The sequence below is a fragment of the Castor canadensis genome, chromosome 2 (genome assembly GCF_047511655.1).
Source record: "Castor canadensis chromosome 2, mCasCan1.hap1v2, whole genome shotgun sequence".
Classification (NCBI taxonomy): Eukaryota; Metazoa; Chordata; class Mammalia; order Rodentia; family Castoridae; genus Castor; species Castor canadensis.
In genome coordinates this window covers 65,451,595-65,477,395 of record NC_133387.1, presented here as the reverse complement: position 1 = coordinate 65,477,395, position 25,801 = coordinate 65,451,595, and the positions used below count along the sequence as shown (strand labels likewise).

At 35.3% G+C, this 25,801-nt stretch overlaps 1 protein-coding gene across 2 annotated transcripts in view; it reads left to right on the top strand.

Moving 5' to 3' along the window:
* Positions 1-25,801, top strand: part of Reln (reelin) — a 450,273-nt gene that overhangs the window by 136,877 nt on the left and 287,595 nt on the right. For both annotated transcript variants that reach the window (XR_012445193.1, XM_074064926.1), the window contains exon 3: positions 1,024-1,159. Coding sequence is in view for 1 of the 2 variants with exons in the window: in XM_074064926.1 (XP_073921027.1) it covers positions 1,024-1,159 (136 nt within the window). In the remaining variant the exon portion in view is untranslated. The remainder of the gene's footprint in view (positions 1-1,023; positions 1,160-25,801) is intronic.

Sequence of the window (25,801 nt, the reverse complement as noted above, 5' to 3'; positions counted from 1 at the left end):
AGCACAGACAATAGTAGAACATGATATACCACAAAAATTACCAGGAATCTCTTCTCCTGCTGACATGACTGCTGTTGGTTTTTTTTAACCAATCATAGATTTAGCCCCACTCCATTCCTCATGCCTCCTGAAGAAAAAAATTTTAAGATACTCAGTGGAAAAAGTAGCCTCCAAGTTATGATAGCCCCAAATCCAGAAGCAAAACTGTCTTTTTCTGAAACCTCAACAGGACTGGAGGGGGTGGGTTTTCCAGAATACAGTACTTTTTGTGCTAAAATTGTAAAAATATATATATTTGTGTACTTGGGTTGAACTCGGGGTCTTGCGCTTGCTAGGTAGGTGTTCTGCCACTGAGTCACTCCCCCAGTCCTTTTTCTTCTTTATTTTTAAGATAGTGTCTCAAAAATAAAGAATAAAGTGTATCAAAGTCCAGGGCCTGGACTTCGATCCTCCTATTTATGCTTCCCACATAGCTGGGGTGACAAGCCCGTGCTACCATGCCCAGCTTTTATTTCTTGAGGTAGGGTCTTGGGAACTTTTTTGTCTAGGCTGGCCTCTAAGACATCTCCACCTCTGCAGTAGCTAGGATGACAGGCCTGAGCCACAGTGACTGCTCAAGTCCACAGATTTTAATGAGCCTCCCTGACATCCTTCAACTAAGATGCCTCTCAGCTCCCGGTGGTGTTTGGTCTCCCTGGTTGCAGACAGCTCCAAGAAACCCAAAGTTGTTCAACTGCAGGTTGGTCCTGGTTGTTTTTGGTAATGGGCAAAGATCAGTCAACAAATCAAAGCAAGCAAATACTATAGCAATGTGTAGTAAGTCATTCCTTAACAATATGTTTTAAATGATTAATTTTCCTCCAGCAATAAACAGAGAAAAACTATGTGACATATGTGGAAGCCAAACAGCATAATAAACCTTAATATAAAATAAAAATGTCCAGAAAAAGATTGTTATGCCATGACAGGAAGGACTTTGCTTTGTTTTCTTTATAACAATGTCACTTTCTTTCTGTCTCTCAGGGATCATGTCTGACCACCAGTTTGGTAACCAGTTTATGTGCAGCGTGGTGGCTTCTCACGTGAGTCATCTGCCCACAACCAACCTGAGCTTCGTCTGGATTGCTCCACCCGCTGGTACAGGATGTGTGAATTTCATGTAAGTTCCCGAAGTGTCTGTGACAGGTACAGAAGGCAAATATTTACCACTGTTCATGCTGTGTTTAGGGTCACTACTTAAATGTATTATTTTGATAGGGTTGACCTTACTTGAAACCTTTACTTTTAGTATTAAAAGAGGTCAAAACTGTTTAATTAAGTAACTTCAGCTTATTTTTACATATTTACTTATAACCTCCAGATTTCTGAATTGTATCTTAGCTAAAAAAAATGCACAGCACAATAAAAGTAAGTGAATGGGCAAGAGGAGTTGGAAGTTTTTTAAAGAGCACAAAGTTTTATTGAAGAGGACTATTTTAGAGATCTATTGTATAGCATGAAGACTATAGTCAATAATAACGTGTATCTCAAAATGCTCAGACAGTAGAATTTCAAGTGTTTCTATCACAACAATGGAAAGCATAGGAAATTATATATATGTTAATTAGTATGATTTAATCATTCCACAGTGACAATGTAAATACATATCAAGATATCACATTGTGAATGGAAGAAGCACTGTATCTCCTGTAAGAAAACTATCAATGTTAGAAGCAAGAGGGTCTAGCAAGTTGTTTAGCACTGAGAGTTGAGTCAGCATGTAACAGGAATACTGCCTAGCTCTCAGGGTTTTAAAGTGTGAAGAACATTAACTTTGTGCAAAAGAGCCCTTTTCAAGTGAATGGAAGAAGCACTCTATCCCATATATGAAGAGTATCAGTGTTAGAAGAAGGATGTTCTAGTACAGTGTTTCTCTGAGAGAACTGTTAGTTTTTGAAAGGAAGAATACCTGTGTCTGAATGTTCTCAAAAGTGAGTAACAACACCTTTGTGCCAATTGCTCCATTCAAGTCAATAGAATAAGCACTGTATCTCCTGTAAGAAAACTATCAATGTTAAAAAAAAAGATTTCACATTGTATTCTATAAATATACACAGTTTCTTGGCCAATTTTAAAAAAAGATAAAAGTAATTGAAGGTTGAGAGTGGTGGTACACACCTATTATTCTAGCTACTTGGGAAATGGAGGCCAGAAGGATCAAAGTTTGAGGCCATCCTGAGTGAAAAGTTAACAAGACTCCCATCTCAACAAAAAAGTTGAGTGTGGTGGTCATGTTTGTAATCTCAGGTATAGGGGAGGCATAGGTAGGAGGACTGCAGTCTGAGACCAGCCAGGGAAAAAAGTGTGAGACCCTATCTAAAAAATAACTGAAACAAAAAGGGAATGGGGTAGCATTCAGTTGTTAGTGCACCTGCCTAGACAGAGCAAAGTCCTGAATTCAAACCCTAGTACTACCAGGAAAAAATATTTTAGATGGAAAAAAAAGTAATTGAAGAAGTAAGAGCAATAGGAAAATCAGTGTTCAGAAAATAAAATGAAGAAACAATACTAGAAGGCTCCATTCACTGTTTGGAAAATGACCACAATATTAGTGTGGAGCTTTCTGGTCATCAGTGCCAAGAAGGAAATGTGACCTGTAGATGATGTATGGTGGCCCTATATCAGGCACCCTATCGACAAATAGGATTTTCCTATGAGCTTTCATTGAGAGGAAACTGGGGATAAAGTGCACGATGTTGTCAGCAGCATCCTTGGGTGAGCACTGCACTGTGTTCAAAGCCTGGGACAGTGACATCTCTCAGTATGGGTTTCACCCTTTCCATACCCCCAGAGCACCACTCCTCATCCTTCTTGGTCGGTTCTTGTTTTTTTCTTCCTCCCATAGCATTTTAAAACTTTTAACACATGCCATCCTTCATTTATTTAATTGTGCACATTCTTTATCATCTTTCTCATCCCACTAAAATGCAAGTTCCTTTAAGGCAAGAATCCTTTCTTTTTTCGGTCACTAATTTTGCTCTAGCTGTCTTGGACAGTCTCTGGCACACAGTAAGCATTCACTATTTGTTGAGTGGATGAGTATATCAACCGTATAAAATCACAGGCAGCTCAGAAACAGGTCTATGGGCAATTAAGCAAAATAGAGCTATAAGGTATCTTCAGTGTTTTTCTATTCCAACCCTTTTTTTCCTTTCTATCCTGTAACTCTCTTTTTGGCAAAACTGAGATTTGAACTCTGGGCCTTGCACTTGCTAGACAGGGCTGTATCACTGGAACTATGCCTCCAGCATAAAAATCCGTGGTGACTTTTTTTCTTTTTTGGCTACTTGCATGTTTTATTTATTTTTTCTTTTTTTCCTTTTTTTTGGTGGTGGTGCTGGGATTTGAGCTCAGGGCCTTGCACTTGTTAGGCACTCTATCACTTGAGCCATGACTCCATTCCTCATTTTAAAAAAGACATACTAAGAATTACAGTACATTTAAACTAAAAGTCAAGACAATTATTCAATGTGCTTTACCCAATGAAGAATAAGTGGTATACTGTCTGAATAGACCATGTTTTCTTGGCAAACTATATAGCTACATGATACCTGTTGATAACATTTATACTTGAAATGATAATTTCACTCAGAGATTTGCTTAGTATCCAGATCTTAAGGCAATATAATTAGTCTCTACCTTTTTTTTACTCACAGTCTTCACTAATAAGCTTCAAGTTTAAAGGAGGAGAGTGGGAAGAAGGAAGAAGGAGAAAGGGGCAAAGGTAGGGACAGGGAGAAAGGAGACAAGGAAGGGGGGAAAGAAAGAACGGAGGGAGGAAGAAAAATGAAAGGAAGAAAGAAAAGAAGGAAGGAAGGAAAGAAAGAAGAAGGGTAGGAGAAGGAAGGTCTTTAAGCCATTTAACCCTAAAAGTCAATGAGAAACTATCAGGGATCTAATAATAGTTGTGAAAAGATACCATGCCCCTGCCATTGTTCTAAGTAAATTTTCATCTTCTCAATCCACTAATTCTTATAGTAATTCTCTAGAATAAGTGTTATTATTATCTCAATTTACAGATGAGGATATTGAAGTACAGAGATGTTAAATAACTTGCCTTAGGTAACTCACCTAGTGAGTGCCACAGACTGGATTCAGAAGAAGGCAGTCTGGTTTCACAGCAGGTGGGTTTTGGCACTTTGCTAAACTTGCCTTTAAAATGATCTCTTCTCCATTTTTACTGTGGTGAAGTGTGGTATTGAAACAAAAAGTTTGCAGTGTAGGATCAGAATCTCACTCAGAATCAATCCTTTTTCTCTCCCTGTGGTACTGGGGTTTGAACTCAGGGTTTCTCATTTGCTAGGCAGGCACTCTACTACTTGAGCCACACTCCCAGCCCTCTGACTTTTTAAAGTGGCCAACATGTATTTTCTGTCTTTATTTTGAAATCTATGTCAATATGAGACATAGCAATACTATCTAATTGATTCAAATATCAAGAGAAACCAAAACTGAAACAAAATGAACCAAGCAATATTCCATTTAAGATCCTGGGCATCAAAAAGAATGAATTCAGGTCAGCAAAGAGGAACACAGAAGGACCATATTTGAACATTTGATACGTTAAAGAACGTAACCCTAGAGGGATTGTTTTCTTAAAGTACTCTAAACAAAAATAATTGGAAAAATTGAAGATACTAGCAGTTTCTGAACACCTGCCAGGCTTGAAATAGTATGGATGCAGGGGTTTGAAGTGCTGCCTTGAGTGTGTCTCACATGCCTTTAATTTTTGATGAGAGCCATTCCAGCCTGTCTGGAGAATTCTTTAGTTGCGATTGCATGGTTGCCCATTTATTTTCATCCATCAGAAGAACACAAACATATTTGCCTTGTTACTTAAACATTTGGAATAAGACTGGGGACTCCACATGGGTGTGTCTATTGGGAATACATTCATACCTATAGATAAGGATGCCAGCAGTTGATACATACAAACTATATTTTACTTCCAAGATTATACATAGATTGCTGCAAAAAATAAATTACTTCTCATATAAGTCTGAAATGATTGTATTTTATCTCACACTGTGAGATAAAAATCAGATATGCTATTTTCTGAAGGAGGAATTTCATCTATCTCTTAAATCCCAACTCTATTATTTTTCTGATGGTCTAGTTCTCTTTTTTTAAACAGACATTTTCCAACTTGAGACAATTATTTTAGTGCTGTTCAAAAATGTATCTCTGAGTGACAAGGTAAAAAAATATATCCTCTATCCTTAAAGGTAAATGACTAGGAGCCTAACCAAAAGTTCTCACTTCCTCACAGGCCTCTGCTTTTCATCAAAGTTACATAGCCAATTAGGCTTGGACAAGGAGACAGTCTAAGTTCAGGGACTGAACTGTGTGTTCTTATTTAGCATCAGTTTGATAAATGAGGTCAGAATGCTTCCTGAGAACCTAGTTGTTAATTTTGGGGAGTGTGGTTGAGATAAAATATGTCCTTCAATCTCCAAGAAGGCTCAAAGAAATTGTTTTTGTTATATTAACGATATACTTTAAAAATTGAGCAGATACTCAAAATATGAGACCATTCCCATCATTTTTCCCTCTCCTTTCTGCTTTCCTGTGTCTTTTCCTCCTTCCTCCAAGAAGTTGCCGTTGAAAAAGCACTGGTTTACAGTGGGAAATTTTTCTATTCTTTAATGAAGCTTTTTAAACCAAGGTCCAAAGATGGGGATATTTCTAGGGAATCTATCCCATACAAAAGTTATATTTGTCAATTTGTTCCTCTTTAAAAATCTGTATTTTTATTTTTTAGATTTAAATATTCATTTATCCTATGTTAAGTCTAAAAGAAAAAAAAGGCCTATATAAACCCACTTCTTCCCTGTTCTTTTCCTTTCGTGTGATGGTGTGAGAACTTTAGAGGACTCTAAAGTACATGGGTTTTGGCATGCACTGGATGCTCCTTTTTACAAGGCCTTGTGGTTTAGGTGATATTTTTGTTGCACTTGGCACTTCTTATTTGAAACCATGTGGAACATTTGTAAAACCAAAGACCAAAGTCTGTAAATCTAAAAGCTTTATGTGTTACATTTCTTAGAAGTTCTCTAAATCTAATAGAAACACCTAAATGAGATATGGGCAGAAATTTGGGCTATTTCTCTATTATTATAATACATTTAATGAACTTAGAAGCACTAAGTGTGAATTTTTTCCTGAATTCCTTACATAGTCAAAACTAGTGATGAAGATGATGTCTGAGAAATAGGCAAATTTTTCCCATGGTAACAAATTTTTTCATGGTTGGCCAATATACACTGAGGTCATATACACCAGCAACATATTGTAAACTCTACCTTTAGTCAAATATTTGAATATTAAGGCATTATTACAAATATGAAAGAAAATTTTGATGGCTTCTTACAGATAAAATTTTTTAAGAAATTGATTTTGTTCTGTGACTTATTTGGATATGTGTGAGTATAGTATATATGGATATATATGTACACACACATATACATGCACAAACATATATGTTCTAAAAATTTTTGGAATTGTACTTTCTAATGCAGTAGCTATTTCAGTTAAATTAGTAAGAATTAAAGTACAAAATTTATTTCCTCAGTTGTACCAATGTCACATTTCAAGTTCTCAATAGCAACATATAGCTAGTTACTTTTATATTGGACATCACAGATAGAGAACACTTTCACCATTACAGCATTACAGAAAGTTCTATTGAACATGACAGGCTTAGAGAATACGTTGACTTCTCCTTTCAGGTAGTATTACCTTGGCATTAATAGACGGTAGCCATGTGCTTCAAAGGACATACAGAAAAAAGTAAAGCAAAGCTAGATTTTACAATTATCCTGTGAACTTGAACTGTCATAAGTTCTAAGCTCATCAAGAAGGGCAGTTTTGTGTAAAAAGCTGGTTGGCTAATTGTTTTAGTTTTGTTTGTCAGTGCAGTAGTTTCTATGGTCTTCAACCATAGTTGTGGGTAGTGATAGTCCAAGTTGACTGATAAGAATTGCCTCTGGTTAGCGTGTCTTACAAAGCTTGAGACTGAGGGTTGCACTTTGGTAGCCTGGGCTAAGGCTCTTTTCCTCTCCCTGTCCCACTTGTAGGTATTAGTTCTTGTTCCTGCTCTACCAGTCAATCCCCTCCTACCCTCTGCCACAATGTTTTTGGTTCTTCACCTTTTCAAATGTGCACTTACCAGTGAAAACTTACTGTCACATGTCTAATATTTAAATAAGCTTTCCTGGAAAGCTAACTATTGTTAATACAAGAAGAATAATAGAATTTTATTATGATGATGAAAATAGCAACTTGCATTTACTGAACACCGGTATACCAGGCAGCATAAGCTCCCATATTCTTTCCATACCACTAGTCACTGAAGAGATTATTTTTAAAATAGGATTGATGAAGATAGTATAGTAACTTGGAAGATGCCTGGAATATGAAGTGACAAAAGCATGGAAAAAATTATTTCTCTGATACAATTTTGAACACATTAAAATTATGTCTGAAGAGGACTTCTGCCATCGTGGAAGACTGGCATAGCAGAAATTTTTTCACTAAAATCACATAGAAACTCTAGATAAAATTGGGCAAATTTTAAATATAAACAAATAAAATTCATTTGAAATAAGTGAAACCACTAGGTTTCAGAAGAAAGGAGAAATAACCAAGTTAGTTCAAGAAGCGGGGGCTGTTATTGTATGACCTACATGTGTTCAAGTCCTAGTTTTAACCTGGGGTGGGAGTGGGGTTGGAGCTGTAGTCATGACCCAGTCAAAGACAGCAGGAGATAAGAAAGGAAAGGGAGCTGGAACCAGGCCCACTTCATGAAGCATTCAACTCCACCTGGAAAAAAACCAAAACAGTTTGTCATCTGCCCAGAGCCTTTGGTAAAGATAAGTCATTGATAAGAAGCAGAGTCTAGCTTTATGTTATTAACATGGTCCAACACACAACATTAAGATATTAATACCTAATAAAAATTTTAGGAGATAATAGAAAGAATGAATTGAGACCAATTTAAAGAGATATTTTCTAGAACTAAGGAAGATGTGGGTCTTTTTGATCTAAGCAAGAAAAATAAAATGAGTTAGCAGTGATCTAGATTATGATGCAACTTCAGAGTATCATGACAGAGAAAGTATCAAAAGTTAGCATAGAGAATAAAGATTACCCATCTATGTACTTTGTCATTGGTCATCTTATCAGTAAGAAGAGACGTCAGAAGACAAAGGAACAGTGTCTTCAAAGACGTCAGAAGACAGAGGAACAGTGTCTTCAAAGTGGTGAAAGAAAATAATTGTCATCCAAGAATAATGTGCTTAGATAAAGTATGTCAAGTGTGAAAACAAATAAAAGTATTTTTAAAACATGTATTGTTTGAGATTTTTACCACACAGAGACCATTTTGAAACAGGGTTTTAAAGGATATGCTTCAGTTTTAAAAGTTAGAAGAAAATCATAGGATGCAGGAGATTTTATGGCATGATGCAATAATTGGTGGTGAGCAAAGAAGTTTAGTAAGCATCTTAGAACTCTAAGAACCGAATATGCAAACAAATTTGTAAAATACACTGACTGATAACTATTTTAGGGCAGCATTTTTAAGGCAACAAATAACTGAAATACTAAACATCCTTAGTATGTACATTAAGGAGAGGAAAGAAATCAGTGTTTAATGTCCTCAAATTATTTTGAAAGATTGTATCCTTAGTTAATGAATTATTAAAGAAATAAATGTAAGGAACAGAAATTTAACTAGAAGTTCCAAAATAGGAAGGGGATAGGGAAAAATTAACACTTAACTGATCTATCAGAATAAATGAAAAAAGCAAATTTAAAAATCTTAAAAGTATAAAATGTAGTAATAGACAATATAAGTCTGAATGCATCAACAATTATAATAACTATAAACAGGTTAAATTGCCAGTTGAAATACTGTGACTTGCAGAATAGAGTTTCAAAAATCAAGTATTATATTGCTTCCGAAAGACAAACCTAAACATAATGGTACAAAACAATGAAAGTAGAGATATGCAAACAGATATATCACGCAAGTCCTAACCAAAAGTAAGGTAGAAAGAAGAAAAATAGAGGAGATGAACCAATTCAGATTATAATACATATATACATGGACCTGTCACAAGGAAACTCCCTGTGTAGCTATCTTAAACAAGCAAAATGTGATTTTTTTTCTTTTACAAAATCAGAGAACAGGAGGGCAGAACAGTTCCTGTCTGGGGGGGACTTGTACCAGTGGGAGCAGGGAGGAGGTAGGGAAAGAGTGTAGGAAGGTGAACATAGTGCAAATACTATGTGCACATGAATGTAAATGGAAAAATGACATCTGTTGTAACTGTTCCAGCAATAGGAGGAGGGGAGAGATAAAGGAGAATGGTGGAGGGGGTGAATTCAAGTATGATGTATTTGATATATTGCAAGAACTTTTGTAAATGCCACAATGTACTCCCAGAACAACAATAAATAATAAATAATGTTGGCATTGTTATATTAATACCAGAAAAATAACTAGAAATTAATAACATTAGCATTAAAAGATAATTACCTAAGAACAAAATAATTTACATATAGAAAAAGTTGAAAGAAACACACAAAATTGAAAACTGACTTTCAGGTGGCAGAATACTAAGTGCATATTTCTAATATTTAAATTGCAAATAATATTATTAAATTATTTGGATTAAAATTCTTTAAAATTATTTGTTGAAAAAGATAAAATAAAAAGCACTAGAGAGGATGAAGAGTAAAGGGAACTCTTAGGGTTGGGGGTATAGCTCAGTGCTTAGCATGGGCAAGGCTCTGAGTTCAATTCCCAGTGCTGCCAAAAAGAAGGGAAGAAAGAAATGGAGCTCATACATTGCTGAATGGAATCTAATTTAGTGCAGCCATTGTGGAAAACACTATGGCAGATTTCTCAAAAAATTAAAAGTAGCACTACGACATCAACCAGCAAGTCCCACTTCTGGGTAGGCATTCAAAGGAACTGAAATCAGTATGTTGGAGTTTCTGCATGTCTGTGCACATCGTAGAATTATTCACAATAGCCAAGATGTGGAAGAAGCTTAAGTAGCCATCAGAGGATGAATGGATAAAGACAATGTGGTCTATATAAACAATGGAATACTATAAATCCTTAAAAGGAGGATACTGTTATTTGTGACCTAAGTTAATCTGGAGGATTTTATGCCAAAGGAAATAAGCTAGAACCTGAAAGAAAAAAACCAAATGATCTCACTTACATATGGACTCTAAAAAGTTGAACTGAAGTACAGAATATGTAAGGATGGTTCTCAGAGGCTGGGGTGGGCATGGGAATGGAAGGAGGTGGAAGTTGCTTACCAAAGGGTATGAAGTTTCAGATAGAGGGAATAAGTTTTGAGATCTATTGCACAGCATAGTTGGTGAATATAGTCAATAATGTACTATACATTTCAAAATAACTACGAGTAAGTTTCAAATGTCATACAATAAAAGTAGTAAGTAAACAAAGTGGTAGATAATGCTGATTAGCTTTATGGAATCATGCCACTTTGTATACATATATCAAGACATCCCATTATACCCTATAAATGAATACAATTACGATTTGTCAATCAAAGGTAGTGTTAATTTTAAATAAATAAGATGGATGCATGAGTACATACGTACATGAATGACAGTGCATAAATGCATGAATATATTGAATATATCAGAGAACTAGAGCTTAGACTGTGCTATTTTTCATCTCTAGGCATGCACTATATTATAATACTTTAGGTGCTCTGGAAATACCAATTTGGTCATTAAAAAAACTCTATCAAGGCTGGAGGCATGGCTCAACTAGTACAGTACCAGCTTGGCAAGTGCAAAGCACTGAATTCAAACCCCAACTCCACACACAAAAAATTTCTATCAATAACAAAATTCTGAGTTACTTTTTCTCTGACAATTCAAGGAACATTACACAAATTCTTCTAATTGTTAATTCTGCGTGGTTAAACATTCTGGAGTACAAATGTTTCTATTTTTTTAAGTTAATTTAACTCCTGTTTTGACTGCTATTTGGACTAACGCAAAATTTAAAGGTTGATATTATTAACCATATTTTTTGATTGAGTGATCCAAGTCCATGTAAAACTTCATTATTAGAAAAAATCTTTTAGACTTTTGAGAAAGTAAAAAATTCAAATCACATATTTTATGGAATTTTAAGATAGCCACTTTAAAATTAGATCAATGTATATTGATAAGTTGTCTTATTTAGCACTGAGAAATAAACATTACACAAAAGTAATCTCACAGTATTGTAACCAGTTTTTGGATACTGACATTGACAAGTCCTAAGCTAGAAACAAAAACGGTGTTAGTTAAATCATGTCCACTTATTTCCTCTATTAGTATTTATAGAAGGGATTATGAATAGCATGAGCATATTAGTTATTTGGGCTGACATATATTTCCAAGAGCAATGTTCTAAGTTTTGTAGGAAAGATAAAACAGCGAAAAGACATCTAATTAAAAATGTACACTGTAGTTGCAAAGGAGCTAAGATGGTAGGTTCCTTAATCAAACCGTGGTTTAACTTGCGCAAATATATTGAAAGTATGGCTATAAAGCTAAGCCACGTAAGCCTTTCTTATAAATCCGCCTGCAGGCATTAACGCTCAGATTTGAGATGGCATCCTTATTTGCTAAGTGCAAAGATGGTTACAAAAGAGCTTTTCTCACTTTGAGGATAAAAGCTAAAGTATTCTTTAATTTTGGTTACTGCCGGGCTCATCTCAGCACCATAATAGTTATTTGGCTCAAAACCAAAAAGTAGCAATACAGTACTTACATGTCTATGGATCAAAATTAGATGAAAAATTGCTGTTTCTCATCTCCAAAGCTATTTGCTGCACATTTTATAACCCTCAAGATGCCTTTTGTAATATGTGATAACAGAGCCAACTGCAGCATCTGCCTGGAAAGAGATTACTTTAATTATGGACTCAATGTCCTATTTTCTGCAAGTGATCCCCAGAGACAGGCTTCCTGCCGAAGGAGAGGTGCAAGGATGCACATTAAAGCCTAACGTCAACCACGAAGAGGTGGATAAAGTGAGACAAGGACACCCATAAACTGCCTTCATTTTCCTAGCCTGTGATGTGATGGAAGAGTCTATAGTGATAGGTTTTTAATTATTCTAGCATCTGCTACTATGACTTCTGATGGTAAAGGCAAGATGAGTTTATGAAAGAGCAAAACCTCAGACAAATCTGTACAGGAAACAGACTGTATTAAAATGGAGGTCACCATTGTTCAAAGTACTCTTTTGTATGATTTTTTTTTACAAAGAAACAAGACACTTCAGTTTCCAGTTTTTTTTTAACCAAAGGGATTGGTAAAACTTGCTTTTCTTTAAAGTTTTTCCTTCCAAATTGAAAAATATATGTGCTATATTATTAGAAAGTGAAGCTAAGTGGTTTTCTTGTCAACCTTAGTTCTGTATAACACATCAAGTGCCTTATTATTAAGAATTCATTTGCCATCCAGTATAATAGACTGGCTCATAATGAATTTCATTTAGAATCAATGTGGATATTTTATATTATTTCTCTGAAAATTCTTTATAATGTCTATTTAACATTGTAAGTGGACGTTTCAAGTAAATTATTACTTTTTATTAATAACAAGAGAATCAGATCCTTGGTGAATAGCTTTATTGAGTGTAGTTTTTTCTTTTTAAAAGCATAGCACATACTCACATAGTATATTTGGGATTTCACCTGATTTCTCAAAAAGCATAAGCAAAAAAAAGCATATCTTGCATTTTTAAAAGATGGAGGATTATAGAAGAGTAACCATGGGAATTAATTTTAATCTTCAAAAGAGGCATTTAAAGGATTTGGCATGGAATGATTTTGTGTGTGGGAGGGAAAGATGGAACAGAAAACTGTACCTGCAATCACATCAGGTGCAAACATCAAATCTTTTAAGTATTAGACTAACTGTGAAATTCATCATTTTCTGGTGTTAAGATGAAATGCTATAAGTATTTTATACTTTGGTAAAGAAATCTAAATTAGTATATCTTTAGAGAATTTTAAATGGTAGTGTTTAAATTTAAAGCATTTAGCTGGAATATTTGGTATTTCTCATTTATAATAAATGCCACACTAGAGGAAAAAAATAAAATATATATTGAAATGGAGTAGGTGAATTTGTTCAAAGTACATTGTATTCATCTATGAAGTTTTCACAATGCAACTTCATTTTGTACTATTAATTATAAAATTTAAAAATGTATTTCTTATAGAAAAAGTATGTGCTGAAATGGATAGTTTTACAGAGATTTTTATATTGCATGTATCTTATAGATGAAACAATTGAATCTCTGTTCATATTGAATCTCTGTTCATATAGCAACAGAGCTTATAAATAGAAGAAAAGGGAGTTAGTGTTCATTTTTGTTTAAAGATCTTGGATTGTACTTATGGACTTAAACAGCAAAGATATTAGGAGAAACTGAGTATAAAAATAACTATACTAAGTCATCAAAGGAAAATAATTCACAATTTTTAATTTATATTTTGCTTTTAAAATACGGGTTTCTTTATTTTATGCAGTGAATCTCAGATTTGTTGTGCAGACATATAGTCCATACAAATCGATAACAAGGGAACATTTCTGCATGGCTCATTTGGAGCATGTTGAGATGACCTCTTCAAGGATCAAAGTGAATCATAATTTTCTCTCAAAGAGTATTCTGAAACTTAATTCCCTATGGTACTTGGTAACTCCCAATACAGTTTTTTAATTAAGTTTTTAAATCTAAGAATTGTGTCTGGAATATATACTTACTTTCCTTATCAACTTTTTATTTCAGACATTGTGTTTTTCTGAGATGGTTTCTCTGGAAAATGTGTGAAGCTAATGTTTTGTTCTTTTTTTTTTTTTTTTTTTACTTTCTGTCTTTGCCATTTCAATCTGAATGCAAAATGCCTTAATTTAGACTTATGATTTAAAATAATAGAGTAAACATATATATACCAAAGCACTTATTTTTCACATCTTAGACTTGCCAGTAAGTACTTCTTTTAAAATGCATTTTAAAATCACTTGTTAGGATTATGAAAGCAATGCTTACATATTTAAAAGTATTACTGAGAAAGTATCTATGAGTGTGCAGACACACACATTCACACTGATGCATACCTATATTTCTTCTATCCCAGAAACCAGAACAGTGTCTTGAAGATACATTTCTCTGTACATGTGTGTTCAGTTGTAGACTTTACAAAACTGTGGTTCTACTATACATTGTATTTTCTAATCTAGCTTTTTTTGTAAAGAAGAAAGAAAAACTTACCATTATATTGTGAATGTTTTCCCAGTAGTATCCATCAATAATATCGTCTGTCTAGTATTGTGTCACATAGCTACATTGTATTTAGTCATCTCTTATTTGTGGACATTTTGTTGTTTCCATTGCTCACTATTGTATAGCTTTATTATGCATAGCTTTATGATGAGTGTTCTTTGCACGCTTGTAATTATGAAAATATGTTATTTTCATATTAAAGTTAACTATGAAGTCATCGTCATAAAATGAAGAGCTAAGACATATGCATAAAACCATATTACGGTTGTTTTACTGAGGCAAGCCTCACAAAAACTAAGGGTAGTTTGCTTTTCAACTTTGACGGTGATAGTCTTACATACTATTGCTAAATAATCAATTATAGATTAAGATAAATGTCAGTTTCCTAATCATTGTTCTAATTATCTAGTCATCACTTTAATTATTAATATTTAATTAACAAAACATTGTCATCTCAAAATATTTTCTGTTCCATTGTTGAATTTCAACAAATGCCTTTAAAATGTTTACTTCTATGAGGCAAATGAATTCAATTGGAGGCAACACATTCTGTTCCCTTTCCAAAGCTCACTGGAACGCATAGCATTGCCACTAACAAGTTGGCAGTGAGTGATCCCTTAGTCTCATTTTTTAAAATCTCTGATATTTTTAATTATATAGTTTGAATATCATATTCTGAATTTTCTTTTGTAAGAAAAACATAAGAGAATGTAACTCTCATTAGTAACTAAGAGTTGTCTTTATTATAAATATTCACTTTCTAAATTTCTAATTATTTAATGATTGTAGGCCCCTAGTAAAACCTTTAAATTATCATGTGATGACATACATTTCCTAATTTATTAATATTGCTTTGTTATGGCATTGTTTTTACATGTCTTTTCTTCCATATTACATTTAATATTCACTGGGAAACTAGACATAAATAAAATAAATATAAATATCTGTAAACTTTTCCAAAAGGAAATCCTACAGACTTATTCTTTGATGTTATAATTATTAAACAATCACAACTATGAACGTAATTAATATTAACTATTTTTACCACTTAGAAAAATCTTGAAACTCTTTTTCATGTGAGTAACAGGCTTTATTTTTGTTTTTGCTAAATTCAAATCAAGGTTGCTCAGACAGGGAGAGATGTCTACATATTTGAATCCTTGGGTATCTGCCTGTCCTAGTTCTCAATTCATTGATATATAAATCTCCTAGAAATGAGAATTCACAGTGAAATATTTAGGTTTATGGGTGAGTCTTGACTTTCGCAAGAGTAATGTTAACTTGATGTGAATAAATTGTAGGATAACATTGTAAACATTAGTGAGTAGAAAAGTGACAAAATCAGTTTCAAAATGAAGACAAAAGTAAAGAAATGTAAGCAAGGAAAAGCAATCTGAGCTATATCACAAAATGTTGGTCCAAGAGTTACCAGTTCTGTTCCAAGAGGAAGACTAAGAGCCATTAGGTTGCGATTTACCCAACCCCCAGTTCTGGGAAGCCCCTCGAGGGCAGCTAGAAACTGCAAGAAAGAGAGTTGGCTTCACAGCCAACTGTCCTTGTGGCTGCACTGTTAGATGCAATGAGTTCCCTGCAAGGCCCATCTCTATCAGTGCTGAAGGAAAGCCTTGGAGACTAGGTGTGGGTGTGATTCCAGAGAAGGGCAGCTGAGAGTAACTTCTATAAATCTTACCTGTAATCCCAGCTACTCAGGAGGTGGAGATTAGGAGGATTGCATTTTGAGGCCATCCCATGCAAAAAGTTTGCAAGACCCTATCTCAACCAATAAGCTGGGTATGGTGGTACATATCTGTCATCCCAGCTATGCAGGAGGCCTAGACAGTAGGATCATGGTCTGAGCCCAGCCTTGGGCAATAACGTGAGCCCCAGCCTAGAAAGTAACTAAAGCAAAAAGGGGCTGGGGATGTGACTCAAGTGGTACAACACCTGCCTAGCAAATGCAGGGCCCTGGGTTCAAACCCTAGTACTGCCAAAAAAAAAAGTGTTTTTATGAAAGATTTAATCAAGGGATTTAAATATCAACTCCCCTTGAAATTTTTTGCTGTTTTGAGTCCACTCAGCTTTTCAATACAACAGTGTTGAGGATGGATGTGGTCTTGAACAATTAGTTTCTATAAGAAATGCTGCTTTCTCATGGAGACTTTCAAAATAACATACTTCTAATATATCAGTTTTCTGAACTCATCTGGAAAATCTGTTCATGTAGAAAATCCAGTTATTGAAGTATTGTTGTACATATCTATGCTGACTAAAAAATAGTAAGTATCCTCCCCTTAAAACTAGTATAGGGCACAATTAGTCACTTGATTTGCTGAAGTTCTAATGTGGCTAGCTTCTCCGCCTCTGTTTTCCATCTGAAGATAAAGCTACTTTTATTTAGCATTTTTCTAATTTACTTCAGAGACCATCATAAAGGCTTGCTTAAGTGTATGCCACCTTGAGACTCCTGTTTGTTAGGAACAGTAAAGACACAAAGCATCGTCACTTGGCTGCATCTTTTCTCAATTCCTAAGCAGTGTGTTATTGAGGGATTTCAAATTAACAAGGATATGGTATCACTATATAATATCAGAGAGAAACTGGCCCGAGGATCTCAAGAAAAATTGGCCACATATGTAGAAGGGGAAGGGGTTTCTAGTGACCTTTCAGAAAAACCAGTGCCACATTCACATTCACATTTTCACCATTGACCTGAAATAGAACAAGTTAATTACATTCTCGGATGATGTTAAAAGAAGAGCTATTTGTTACAAAGTACCAATGAGGAATAGGACAAAATTCAAAAAGTCCCTAGAGATTGTTAAAGATGATAGGAATTTTTTTAAAAATTTAAAAATTCAACCAAATGTAGCTAGAGAGGAAATAATTTTAAATGCTAATTATTAGATGCACTAGAACTGGAGAGCAATAATGATAAAAGGGGCCTAAGAAGATAGTAAGCAGGAAATTAGATAGAGGCTTGCAATATAATATAGTTAAAATGTTACTGTATTTAGCACCTTTGTATTCAGATTCGGCAGGCAGAATCAGATAAACACTCTGCTGATGAGAGCTCATTTGGAGTTCCTTGATTACAGATTAATTTAGACAAGACTGAAGACTTAAATCCAAATAAAACAAAGTAGAAAGAAAAAGGAAAGATTAGTCTTTGGATGCAAATATCCTACATTCCAGGGAAATTCAGTGCTAGCCAGCTCTAAGCTGCTATAAAAGTCCTCTTTTCCCTCAAATATCTCTCTTACCTATCTGAAGCAGAACATGGAGTGCTCACCTCACAGTCACCATGGTCAGTTAGGGCCCACTGGCCTCAGGAAGAAGAAAGCAGGACTCTCAGGGGCAGGACAGGAATGTGTGGCTTGAGATCTGCATGAGGTCAGAAGGACCAGATGACCAAGTCCTGGACAGCTTCTCAGGGCCTGTGGAAAAAGGATATCTGGAGTGCTGACTAGAAGATAGCTCTCTGAGGAAGGGAAGTTAATGAAAGCCACTTGAAGGCAAATGTTTTCTTAGTGAATAAGAAAAATGTGGTCTCTGTTACCTATTTTCTACATACTGTGGATGCAACATAGCAAAACCTTGTGAACAACTAGCCTCATTCTCACCAGTTTACTTTTTACAAAACTGTTATTACCCTCTTCGAGGGCTTTATGGCAGGGCCATTATATCACTTACTGGGTAGATTCATAATTTGACACTTAAAAAAAATGTTCCATTGGATTTAACATCTGACATATGTTTTTCTCTGGATGAAAAAAAGTTTTGGAGGGTTGATTAAAAAAAAAACTGTTAGTTTATGTCTGCCAAGGGAAATCCACAATGAATTAATTCTGCTCAATGAATTTTTGTCCTTATAAAATTGTTTTAATGCCAAACATTGCCAGTTTCAAATATTGTACCAGAGGCATTTATTTACAATCTGGTACACATGTAGTTTGAGCTTCTTAGCATAACTTAGGGTGAATTAATGACTTGTTATTTATTGCTTAACCACTCTGCAGAAGTGATTTATAGGGCCGTGCTATGCACTGGCGGTTACTTTGCAGTCTCCGTGCAGGCTGTCTCATCAATATCACTAAATGAATTCACAGTGACACAGCTCTGCTACTGTAGTTTTTGATATGAGGGATAACTGAACATAAATCAGGACTTATGTTTAATTCATAAGATGTACCAATCTCTCATGTAGGCGTGAGTTAGGTTAGAGATGTCACAAACGTGTTTTACAGTACCTCTTGTGATTAAACCCAAGCCCTTCTGTATGACTTTATGCACCAGGTAAAAATAATAGGTTGCTCTACACTTTGCCATTTCTCAGATAAATGCAATTTATTTTTATTTAGGTATGATTGGTTACTATTGTTGTCCCACAAGCAGGATATATATTAGAAAGCAACAATGCAGGAGGCAGAACAAAAAGCAGTTACCTCAAGTTTGAAATTCTTCTATGTTTTGTAAGTAACTTATATTGATAATAACAATGTATTTTGAAGATCTTATTTGCATTAGATTTAAAAATAGAACAATTGAATAGTATGATGAGTCAAAATAGTTTTTATCTGAGCCTTAAATTTTATTTTCAATAATATTTTTTCAATACTTAATTATGGGAGAATAGGCCTGGTTATCGCTTCTTGTTAGTCCAGTCCAAGAAAAGAAAAAAATATTGCCACTTACTATACAACAAGAAAAGTCAGTTTCTTCTTTGTTTGAAAGCGAACAACTATATAGAAAAAGAATTCAAACTGGTGTATATTTATATATCTGTTTCCTAAAACAAAAGAGGCAAGAAAAATTAACTCTTCTATATCAAAAGAATTTTTCTGGCATTGTCATCAGTGCCTGATATTTATGCTTTGAAGCAAACACTGTGTGAATGCACTATAATCCACGCAGAAGAGGTGAGGTGTTTTCCTGGAAAGGGGATAATCTTCCCCCAGCAGTGCTGAAACTAAGGGTGTCAGGATAATAGTGAGATTGCCAGGTTGTCGTGCCTCGTCACTGGCCTGCTGTGTAGTCCTGTGATCGGCTATGCTGACTGTCACAAAAAGAAATGTGACATGTTTCTGCCAAAGAAAATAATTCCAACATATGCAAGAAACTGACACAAATATCTTCTCCTCCTTTCTCTGGTTCCAGTTGATTAGACCTAGCTTTAGGTCGTGATGATTTTAAGACCTAGTTATTTAGGCCTTGCACTGAAAAGAAGATGGATGAGCTATTTCTTTCAAGGCCCAAGTGACAAAGGGATGAGAGGAAATGACATTACTTAGTGGTGTAATAAGTAATTGATTTCATAACGCTTGGAGCAAGGGACACAGTGAATGCACGCATGAGTGCAAAAGATGCTCCTGGCATGACAGCAGAAGGGAGAGAAAGTAAGAGCACAGTGTTAGAGAATAGGGTACCTTGTAGGAAGAAATTACTATAGAAGGTTGGTACTAACACCAGGAAAATTGAAGTAGTTCCTTTTGATGTGAAAATTTGTTAAAAATAGAGAGATTCTATAAGTAGTTATCAACCAGAATGTCTGCTTACTGGAATTTGTATCATTTCAGAGTAGGTTCCACAACACTAAACAGAAAACCTGACATTTATTAGCTCAGAAAAATTCAACTTTGTCTTTGTTCACCCAAGAAGTCATTAACGTCCCTTGTCCCCATTATGTGTTTTTCTGATACCCAGAGTTATACTGTTTTCCTCTTTCAGCTGATTGTTTCAAAATTTTCTTCCTTATTCTAAATAACACGCTTATTTTCCCAGTTCTTTATTTTTCTAATGTAGGCATTATTTATCGACTTTCCACAATGGACAGTTAGATAGCCCTTCCATAATTTTGACTGGACTCTACAGTGTTGATCACCTCTATACCATTCAAAGCACAAACTGCAATGTAATTTCTTTGTCTTTCCAGCCTAGGTTTTTTGTTTTCCCTGGAATTAATAATTGCCTTGCTTTTCATTTGCTTTGTTTGCCAAGGATTTGTTCTTCTCTAATTGTATAAACCTTCTTTTGACACATTGAAACCCATTAGGTTCTCATCAGTTTGTACCTCTGGAAGAAAGCCCTTCCTGGAGGCTTTGGCCTATTCTGGTCAACTGTTCTCCAAGCCTGAGGCACAGCTTGGGGTAGGATCCCTCTCCTAGTCCTCTGCTTTGGCTCTTCAGCATCCTTAGTTTTATCTCTCACTCTTTCTTGATGTACTCCCTGCATGGCTCTTCTTGTCATCATTGTTGTTTTTTAGAAGAGAACATTTTTAGGAGCTTCCTAAGTAGACAGAAATGTTTTGGGACTTCATTGGTCTAAAATGTCACAGTTCTACCCTCTTGAATGACAAGTAGACTGTGTATAGAATTCTAAATTGGAAATGTGTCCCTCAAAATTGGAAGACAAAGTTGTACTGCCTTCTAGTTCCCAGTGTGGCTGAAGAAGACCAGGGCCATTTTGATTTTTAACCCTTTCTAAGAAAAACGTTTTTTCTCTTATAAATATGTAGGCTCTCCTAAACCTGGAATTCCCAAATGATGTATATTGTATTCTTCTGTTTTACCCATTGCACTGGAAACTCAGTGGGCCCTTCCATCTGCCCTTCATGTGCTCTTTGTGACTAGGAAATTTTTTTTTTGTCATTGAGAATTTACCTCATTTCTGTCCATATTTCCTCTTTTTTGAAATGTCTCTATCATGATTTTAGACATTCTGGATAGATCCTGTAGTTTTCTTTTCTTTTTGCTCCTATTTCCATCTTGGATTTACTATACTTTCTGAGTAATTTCCTCAGCTATATTTTTCAAATCCTCTATTCTTTTTTTGGCTAAGCAGGGTTCCAAGTTTCTGACAGATTTTTTTCCTCTTGAATATTTCTATACTTTATAGCTATTCTAATATTTAGTTTTTATAAAACATTTTTTCTTTTTGTGTCTGTGTGTAAGCTCTATTTTCCTTATGTTGTTAACCCCCTTTCTATCTGCATTGGTCTGTCTTTCATAATAGAGAATTTCCTCAAAAGTCTAATTATCTTTGGCTATAAGACAAAACCAACCTGGAAGTTCTGTGGCAGAGGGTGCAGTGGTAGATGTGAGAGGTTGTTAATGGTTGTCTTCATGTAGGTTGATCTGGTTTGGCTGATTCCCTGGAGAGTCTCATGTTTTGGTATCTTTACCAAAACAGATTTTCCAGTCGCTTGAAGGAGGGTGTACACCTAATTCCCAGCTTTATGAGAGCCAACAGGAGGAAGAAAGCTGTGGGGTAGTCTCATTCTAGATGTAAACTTTCACCTATCCCTGTATTGTGACAGTCATTGTGACAGACTTCTGCTGTTGTGGTGAGAACCAGTTAATGGGCAGTATAGAATTGCAGAGAAGAGCTCTTTTAAAAGTTTGTTAGCTGGGTATGGTGTTGTACATCTGTAATCCAAGCTACTTGGGAGGTGGAGGTAAGGGGAATCACAGTCTGAGACCAGACTGGGGGGAAAACCAGAGAATGTATCTGAAAAGCAAAAGGATTGGGAGTGTCGCTCAAGTGGTAGAGCACAAGAGTGAGGCCCTGAGTTCAATCCCCAGTTCTTAAAAAACAAAAAAGTTTGTTAAACAGACTTTCAACAAATAGTCTCTGTTTTCAGTCCCATCTTTATCCTAAATTTAGAGGGCATCTAGTGCCATTAATTTCTAAGTCTCTTTCAGTTTCCTCTACTAATGGCTTAGGACTCAGTGCTTTGGTGTATGCTGGGATAGTTGCAACTCATCTACCAGCTTTCCAGTTTCCCAATTTTTGATGTCATTGTTATCTCTCCTGTCTTTTTGCCTCTTTGGATTTGCTGCTTTTTAAGCAAAAAAACCTTCATTTTATTTTAGCAAGGTTTCAGGAAGGCATTAATGTTTGTATTCAATCTACCATCTCTAACACCTAGCAAATTCTCAGGTACTATCTAAAAACAGGTGCTCAGTCTTCCCATTCAGAGCAGGCATCTTTTCTGGTGCTGCCACAGCACTTAGCACATTCCACTGTAATTGCTGTTTCGTGTGTCTCTGCATCAGTCTCTAAGGTCATTGCCTTGAAAGATAGGGATTAACGTCTTGCCATTTGCAGTGCTTATGCAGCACCTGCAACACAGTGCTAGAGTCCTTGTTGACTGAAAAAGTATGGATGTTCACACAAGGAAGAGCAAATGTTCCTGGCTTAATCTATCTTGAAGGGATTATACTGATTCTTTTGGATTTAGTTGTAATATTACTTGGGTTTTAGTGCCAAGAAGAAGATAAATTGATTTTTAAGGGAGTTCATTTTTCAGATTCTGTTCGTGGCTCCTCAATTCACTGTTTGTTTTTCTTCTCTTACAGAATGTGAGAGACATAAATTGTATTTTCTTAGTGCTGGTAATAAGGGAAGACCCATTAATTCCCCCTTAATACAAGGATAATTACTTTAATCAGAGGACTTTGGACTACACCAAAGTTCCATCTGCCTTTTGTTCAATAATTGAAAACAGATAGTACAGTTATCTCATCAGTGAAATGTTTGTTTCTTTCTTTTCTCTTGAATACATATAGAGTATTAATGTCCTTCTCACCTGGACAATAGAGCATGACTTTACTTAGATTTTGCTAAAAATGCATACTATATTTTCCTCACCAACATATAGAAACATTTTTTTCCAACATGAGTGAAAACTTGCATTTGTAAAACCTTGATTCCTCCTTAGCAACTCAGTATTCACAGATTTCTTCCACAGCTAGTTAGTGTTTATTCCCATGGACTATCTGGTAAGAAAGGCCCTCAGGAAGGCATCCAATTTGCTTTCCTAGTCTACCCTTGCTTATCTATCATTTTTGTCTAGACACCACTATAACCATTTCAGGAATGATTCTTAAGTAAAAGCCAAACAGTTTGGCTTATAATTCACTTTTAAACTGACTGAGTAAGTGACCAATTAAAACTGCCTCCCAAATGCTGGGATTACAGGCACATTTTGCTAAGTTAAAAGAGCTTAAGTGATCACTAGACTGATGGCTAATAGAAGAATGCTTCAATTAAAATCCAAATGACTGGAAATAGTAGGCAGGAGTGTCCTGGAGGATTTTTGGAGTGAAACAACTCCTTCCTTTGTTCGACAGACCAGAGGACTAGAACACTGAAAATAGGAGCAGAGTTCAAATATTCAATGTTGGTGAGTTTTATAAATCTGGAAGTGGGAAACATAGGTAGTTGTCTTTTTGATACTTTTGTGCATGTGTACTCATGTCATGCACAATCATGTCTAGAGATGATTAAAAGGCTCTGAAGAAATTAGATTTTTATTACATGCATTGACTCTTTTTCTGTTTACAAGACACTTTCATATCCATTGTCTTGTTTAGTACTTCTCATGGAAACCTATGAAATAGGCAAGTCTGCATTTGTTCCCACGGTACAGAAGAGCCTGGTGCTTAGACAGGGAACATACTCCTTGCCCATGTTCACTCACTCTTTGTTAGTGCAAAACCAGCAGTAGAATCTGGCTTTCCTGTGAACTACTCCTTAATACTGATTTTTAACACAACCTGAAGGAATATATACTATATATTTTTATATATAAATATGAAATACCTGGTTAGATATTAAAAAGGATCATGAGAGTTAAGTCCTACTAGACCTCCTGATTAACACCATTTGCACATCATTCATCCATGATAATTTGTTCACTTGTCCACATTAAAAATACCTTGTGTGATGTGACATGTAGCAAAAGAATGGAGAGAAAATTCATCATGAAAAGCCAGCCCACACTTAGTAATGTAGACGAGCTGTTTTCTCTTATTTAAGATTTAGGAGTTTAATTTTTTACCAAGAAATAATCTATTACTGTTTTCTACAGTATTTCTTAGTGACAACATATATCAGTTCATTAGATCTGTCTAAAGAATCTTTTTTCCTATTCCTTATGAATAATTTGTGGATGCCCAGACACTGCAGAATCAGGTTTGGTGTTACTACACATTATTTATGCCCATATTTCTTTAAACATATTGTAACCTGGAAACTGTGTGTAGTTTTCACATTTGCATAGCTAATAATATGCATTGTTGCTGCCACATGGTAAGAAATGCTTATCTGACAGGCTGTGACCTGCATGGTATAACAAGCATTATTCTTGATTTGTCAGACATTCTGAGCATAAGTAATAGGTATCTTTTCAGACCACTATTTAGTGTCATTCTATTTGAAATAGAAAAGATTTCCAGCAACTTCAGACAAAATTTGAGATAATTCCTCATTAACATTTTGACTTTGTTATCAATCACGCAGGCAAGTTTGACATAATTTAGAAAAATGCTTATATGTACTTGAAATAACCTTTCTCTTAGCCTCAAAGTGAGGCAACTTTTGTAACAATCTTCAATCAACAAATATGAGCTCCAAAGACAAAGATTACGGACACTTTAAAAAAACTCATTGGTAAGAACTTTCCCCCATAAGCTAGGGAAATAAAAGGATATGATAAAGACTCCATCTCTGAGCGACAGTGAAAGTGAAGCTAATTATATGCTGGAGATCTCCTTTCTGATTATACATCATTTGAAGATCTTACACAGAACTCAAAGATTCTCTGTGGTTTTCATTGCCTTAAGATATTTTTGGGTGCAATTTTCACCCTTTATAAAATTTTCCACCTTTTAAAATAGCTAGTGAACCCCACTTTCTAAAGTATTCCCTGTAATTGTATCTGTTGCTAGGAGAGAAGCAGAAGGAAAATGACAGCATCCTAAGATCTATAACCCTGCCAGTTCCTGTTGTTCTGGAAATGTAGTCGTCAAGGTTGTCATCAAGTCTCATAATGATCTTCACCTGTTATAATTTGCAGGGGTGCCTGGAAAATTCTATAAGCCTTGAACTTTCTTCTAGCCTTGGGAGCTGGACATCTAACTGTAATCTCAAAGCAATTTGATAACAAGGGTTAGGTACCTATCTCCTACAGAGCATAGCATAAAGCCATATACCGAGAAGGTGCCATAGAACTTGTATTGAATCAATCATTAGAGCACTGGGCAAAGTCTTGGAGTTAGTGTCATAATTTTCAATTATCGTTACTTCTAGTCAGGTGTCTTTTAACCAATACTGTGTTAATTACTCAGTTCCTGACCTCTAAGATTAGTTTATTATATATGGGAAGAACATTGTTTATTAAAGACATATGACATATGAAGAAGCACTGAATGAAGACAATGAATTAAATAATTAAAGTGCATTTAAAAGCAGTAGATATATTAAGATGTTTTAATCAGCAGCATTGTGATTACATTAGTATGAACAAAAAATGAGTGCCTGTAATGAGCTGGCAGGTGAAAAGCAGCAGCTGAAAATATGTTTATAAATGTAAGTTTGAGTGGGAAGCAAAATGACATTTTATTGCAATGCAACCACAAAACTGGA